The sequence below is a fragment of the Phaethon lepturus genome, unplaced genomic scaffold (genome assembly GCF_000687285.1).
Source record: "Phaethon lepturus isolate BGI_N335 unplaced genomic scaffold, ASM68728v1 scaffold16039, whole genome shotgun sequence".
In the NCBI taxonomy this organism is placed as follows: domain Eukaryota; kingdom Metazoa; phylum Chordata; class Aves; order Phaethontiformes; family Phaethontidae; genus Phaethon; species Phaethon lepturus.
The window spans coordinates 45,271-51,638 of NW_010562911.1; the positions used below are offsets into that span (position 1 = coordinate 45,271).

Here is a 6,368-nt window from a genome sequence, read left to right on the forward strand (position 1 = left end):
GCAAAGACATGGTTAAGAGGGTAATCAGCAACAAGAAGCGTCATGAAGAGTGTAAAATAGAAACAGCCAACTGGATTCATCTGCTCAATCTGATCTGCAGAAATCACTGACCTGAAAGTAACACTTTCTCCCACTAGTCCTGCTTGGAATCGCTGCACTAGCTTCACTCTACTAAAGTGTCACTGTCCACTTACTCCCCTCTTTACAGTTGTCATTATATTAGATGTAGGTATGTACACCTCATAATTGAAAGGAAATCCAACTCAACAGTATTAACCTGTTTCCCTTTGTTTCCCTTCCCTTCTAAACATGCATTTTCAAAAAAATGCCTAATAAAGACAGTTTTAGGAAGCTAAGTTAATGCTTAAACTTAATTTCAGCTGAAGCTGCTTGAACTGCATTCTCTGCATCTCATTACATTTTAAACTCCCAGTGATATAAAACAAAATAAATTTCAAGTGTGCTGCATATTTTCAGCACTTTGGAGACACTTCAGTTGCTTTCCATTGATTTTCTGGAAAATGAAAGAAGCAGTAGGGGCCAAGGGAAGAGGAAAAAAATAGAAGAACGAGTACAGCCCTTTGGCTTTCAGGATACAAGACTAATCTCTTTAGAGGAGAAAGAAAAAAATCAATTTTTAATCCAGGCAAAACTGACCTTTCTGATAAAGCCCGACATGCTAAAAAAAAAGTCACTATTAGTCTTAAATCCTAGCATTTTCTCCTTTCTCTACACTTGTCTAAATCTGTCATACTTGCAAAAAGAAAGCTACACACAAATCAGAGATGCTTCATTTTGTGCATTATAAAGGATGGGCAAAAAAAAGAGAGGAGTAGAAAATATGGAAAAGGTAGTAATTATTTCAGTCCAGCAAAGAAATATGCTCTTAGTTTGTCACTGCTGCCCATCAGTTTGATTTAAAAATGATGAAACAATACAGTATTTATTCTGTCTTACAGCCCTGGGTTTTAGCAAACCTTAAAAATGCCGAACAAAAAAAAAAGTAGTGAGATAAAAATCTGCAGAAAAGGGGATATTTATAAATACTTCATAAGCAAAATAAAAATAAAACATTTACAAGTATAAAATAAGAAGTATTTAATACCACTTAAGTCATAACTTTGCAAATACTATCAACAAGAAAAGCTTTAGCATTATTCTGTTATCAAATATAACTGGAGGTAAACTATCAGTGTCATGTTTCAGCTAGAAGAACTTACATTGTGATAATTGATCATTTCCTGTAAGGTGTCAGAGAACTTTGTCAAGCTGGTCTGTAAAGAGAAAAACAAAGTGGTTTAAGTTAAGCCCTACCAAATAGCACAAAAGCAATGTTTCAGAGGTTTACTCACAGCTTTTCAGTAAAGAACTTGGGAATTGATTTTCCTTAGCATGCTTATTAAACTAAAACCATTATGCTAGAAGGAGAACATGGAGGTTCTATCAAGTATATCTATTAAAGGTACAAGCAACAAAAATGTTACTGCTACCAACCTATATATAAAGGACCAACTGAAGCAAAGCAGGAAAAATTCAAATTAAGTTAACTAAACAATGGGAAGTTCACATAATTTAACACATTAATTTACAATATTTAATATTACACTAGTTAATATTTATTAACTCCAAAAACCTGGTTAACATGTTGTAATCATCAGTACACACAAATTAACTGTAGGAACTACTGCCTCACAGCTGATATGCTTAGCAACATTGACATCGATATGTAGAATCAATGTCTCAAACGCAGTTGGAAAACAATGATTCCCCAATATATCCGGATAAACTGCTTATTGCTTATACAACAAATGTAACAAAAACCTACTTGGAACCAAATAATTTAAGTTTTACTATTTTGCCATCGCACTACATTTCTAGCAGGCAAATTTCCAGACAGGAACAGTTTCAGTTGCACACAGACTACACTGAAGTTCACAGGCATTATCTATTTCAACTAGTGTATGAAGATGCATACATGCAGTTGATGTTCTACTACATAACATGCATTAAGTATAGATGATATACAGAAATGTGCACATAGTTGTACCTGCATATTACACAATTTCATATCTCATTTCAAAGTAACATAGACAGGAAATATTATGTGTTCCAAATTAGCCTAACAAGACACCAGTCTGAGGTTACACCAAAGTGGGGTCTGTACATTCAAGAATTTAAATTTCTGTATATTAAAGAGTGCCAGTTCCAGGATCCAAGAGATCAACTCAGGGAATTGAGTTCCCTCAATTTGCAGAGATTGCAAGAGAGTTGCAGAGAACTGGCTCTTAGGATCTCATGACTAGAAGCCCTTTATTTAGCAAAGTAAACAGGGCAGCTGCTCACAGTTTCAACCTGGCTTTCTCCACTCCTCCCAAGATGACTATTCCTAACCTAATACGTATTTTCCAGAATTTGGAAAACCCTTGCCATTGCAGGTTAAAGCTGAAACTAAACAGCACAGACACTTGCAGCACACCACAGTCAAAAAAGCTCACTCTTAAGACATCTCAAAGAAAAAGGACCAAAAAGGCAAATAATAGTATAAACTTCAACTGCTTGTCTTACCAATAGTTATATTTTACCCTTTTTAAGTTAGACGTTTCTCCTTCCATTTTTATCTCTTAAAGAACTTACCTCAACTAATGCATCTTTACAGGAATATTGTGCAAGGTCTCGAATTCCATTCATGAACTGCTTGTTGGCAGTACAGAATGCTTTCCCAGTATCAATCATTGCAATACAAAGCTTCACCAGCTAAAAAGAAGAAAAAATGATAAAGTGGAAGTTTTTTGTTTTTTTGTTTGTTTGTTTTTTTACACCACCACATAAACCTGAAACATACTGAGCTTAGTTAAATCTATGAAACAAAGAATTCAAAAGTTTAATTTGAAACTTAGAGCACCACATTCTATGAAAGGCTTTCTGTTGTATATAGCGATAGCTATAAAAATACCACTGATATCCCACTGAGAAGGTTATTACTCTTTATACATGTTTTTTTAAATTATTTTTTTGTTTTATGTTAGCTGACATTTTACACATATTTCAAGACAGAGGGCTGTATAAGGACAAAAAGTGCAGCAAATAAAACGTAACTGGTTAGAACCCAAGCGAAGTAAGTGTTTTGTGGTTTCCAAGCCAAAAAAACCCCAGAAACGCACACCAGTTGTTTCATCTTGAGACATTGTAAATACAGGCACAGGAAAGCAAAAGGCTATCTGCACAAAGCAAAACTGAAGCGAGACAGTTACATCTCAGAAGGCGAAATGAATCATGTTTTCATTCATACAACTTTCTCTGATGGGTTTTCATCCCTACCACTCACTGCTTAGATCAGCACCTTAGCCACCATGGTACTGCAGAAACTGATATGAAGGCCATCAGTATCTTGTGACGGATGTTTTCCCACTTTTTGAACCATTTATGCACTGGGATATTAATGAAATTAAGAATGATTAGTGCAATCGCTAAGATGCTCTCTTGAGAGAAGGCCCATCGAGTTCCCCCACCGTACACTAAACTGAGAATAAAATCAGAAGATTGAACCTTCATCTCTGAAGGATTTTTCAAATATGTTAGACAAATTTTCATGAAGAACAATATAGAAGTACTGGATCCTAACCAAGTGACCTTCCTGCCTTATTTACCACAGTAATTTTTATGTTGGTTCAGATCCTCTTTGGGAAAGAGAAAATCTGAGCATCATCTCCCACATTCTGACAAATGGCTAAGTTGCTTGAACAATGGACAGAAAAATCACTACGAACATGATCCTTTCTTGCCTTCACCTTTGCTTATGGCTCACAATCCTGAACCCAGTGGCCTTTCTTCCAGAGGGGAAAAAAATACAGATAATGTAGCCCAAAGTCACAACTGTGGACAATAAAACTAAGTTTAGTATGAATAAGTGAGCAGAATAAGTTACCAACCAAGTCTAGGCAAATCATTACCCTCAGGCCATAATTACTTGAGCTCACACAAGAAGCTTGGCTTTCAACTTAAACGTTACACTAGATCACTTATACTTCACACTACAGCTAAACTACTTAAATATTTACCTTGTGGACTTGCTTTCTTGTCAGGGGAGCAAAAGTGTTTTTGTTTTAAAGAGTACTAGCACACTGTCTCAAGGCAAAGAGTAATATTACAATTACAGCTTTTACACGATAGAATGGTGTATTTGGCACTGGCCCCCTGAAAGAGGCTGGGGGCAAGGCCCTGAAAAGTGCCCCTTAAGGAATTTAAAAATTCTTTTCCCAAAAAAGTGACCCTTTTAGACTGGTGGAAAATATAAACTTCCAAAATAGATTTTTCAGATCCTTTAAATACTTACATGGTTTAATCTACCAAAACAGATTCATCACCCCACAGTAAAAATGTGTCTTATACCCAGTTTCACCAAAATTCACACCACATCAAAATTAAGTATCTTAAATTTATTTTGAATGAGCAAATGGTTACATTATTAACTAGAAAAGCTAGAAATATTATTACAAGTAGTAACAAAAAGTCTTCAGATTAACACTGCACTTGACACTGACTTTATTTGTCTCTTTCAGCAACCAATTCACAGCTGCAGGAACAAAAGTTCGAATTCAAAAAAGTAGCTAAGGAGGTGAACAAATGACATCTATCTACCACATTAAAACACAGGCAAAAAATAATTTTAAACATTTAACATAAAATGCTAGAACAGATGTAAAACAAAAATAAGTCACCCTCAAAATACTGGCAAAGAACAAAAGCCTGCAAATACTACTGGTTAGGAAACCAATAAACGGATGGTAAGGCACTGAAAAGATGCTACATGTCACTTTTTACACACATGCACGAAGCATGACAAAAAGCAGGATTAATTTTATGGTAGTTAAGTCCTCCAGACAGAAGTGAAGAATATATATATACACACATACCTATCCTGCTGTGACTGTGCCACAGACTACCGAAGACAGAAAGCATTAACTTTAAAACTCTAAAACAAAGAGTATCCAGATGTCGTCACAGTATGCTGTTGTCATAGAACAGAACCTCTCAACACAGGGATAGCCAAGCCCTGGCTTTTAACTCACATGAAAGCTGAACTAGTTTGATGCAGCTCCCAGTGTGGGGCTGGGTCACATGAGTGCGAGGGGGCCATAGGGGCAGGAGGGCATTGCACAATCCAAGCCCTCAGCTGGGGCAGAAAGCGAGTTCACACTGCTGCGCCTGCTGTTGCTCAAGCTTGAGTCTGTGAGGCCCAGCTGTGCACTCAACCCAGATCAGTTTCCTCTGCAAGAGCAGAACACTTGGTCAGCTGCTGCTTCTTCCCAGCTGTGAACTTTAAAACAAAACCTAAACACATCTTTTGATATTTTTTAGAACAGCCATTGTTGAATTAAAAAACTTACCTTGTCAAGTTTCAGTTCCAGTTCTGTCACATCTCCTTCTACTTCTTCTAAAGCTGCCCTGAATGGTTAAAAAATGTTTTCCTGTAAAACTTTATACAAAAATACTCTGGGACTGGGGGGAAGGGGTAGGGAGACATTAATTTAACCCATTTATTGCCATCACAGTTTCACTTAAATTTCAACTATAAAACAGCACAGATTTTAGAGAACCACAAGAATTGCAGAAAATGCGACAGTACAAAGGAGAACAACTACATCACTGATAAAATATATAGCTTAGTATCAAAGATTTGAGATGAAATTGTATTAATCCTAATGTTTGTCACACAAATAGATTTCCTCTATTCTTGTATCGCCAATAGCCTATATGTTTTGAAGGTAGTAACAAAGGAAAGAAACTAAAAGTCTGAATGAAATTTCTGAAGTAATTATTCTGGGGACTCTCCTGGCTCAAAGCTGCAAACCTGCAGCTATTTAATGAATGACCTTGTAATGAGGTGATGAAAAATAAAGCATTTGCCATGAGACAACTGACATAGCAGTAAGTTCAGATGGCACACTTGTTTATATCATTTGCCTCTAGTCTAGACTGGTTGCAACTTTCAGGCCAGTCAAATTTTACTTGCCAGTAAAAGTTGCTTTCCTGAAGCATTTCTAAAGCATAACTTTTTTTCGCTAGAGAACTGATGTTTGCTTTGACACCTCCTTCCTGCTTATTGCTACCTGAAAAAATAGAAGACTGAGAAAGGATGGCACTTTGTTCAGAGAGTTCATGAACACTGCAATTTCATCAGGCTATTGTCTTGAGAGCTTGAATATATTAATTTCTGGCAGCGAATGCTACACTACAGAAGTCTGTTCAACAGGGCTGGGATTTCACATTACACAGAAGTTGGCAGGAACAGCTGTATTCCCATCCCTTGCTCCCATCACAGGGTGCCTCATTCTTTCAGTCATTCCAGCATAACTGTTCACAGAGCC

The 6,368-nt window shown here is 36.6% G+C and overlaps 1 protein-coding gene across 1 annotated transcript in view; it reads right to left on the minus strand.

The window, feature by feature from the left end:
* ACAP2 (ArfGAP with coiled-coil, ankyrin repeat and PH domains 2) overlaps positions 1–5,444 on the minus strand; it is a 46,432-nt gene extending 40,988 nt beyond the window's left edge. Inside the window, exons 1-3 of the mRNA XM_010294443.1 lie at positions 5,388–5,444; positions 2,635–2,754; positions 1,221–1,274 (exon numbers count right to left, since the gene is read on the minus strand). Coding sequence (XP_010292745.1) covers positions 1,221–1,274; positions 2,635–2,733 — 153 coding nt within the window. The 5' untranslated portion in view covers positions 2,734–2,754; positions 5,388–5,444. The remainder of the gene's footprint in view (positions 1–1,220; positions 1,275–2,634; positions 2,755–5,387) is intronic.
* Between the last annotated feature and the right edge of the window lie 924 nt (positions 5,445–6,368).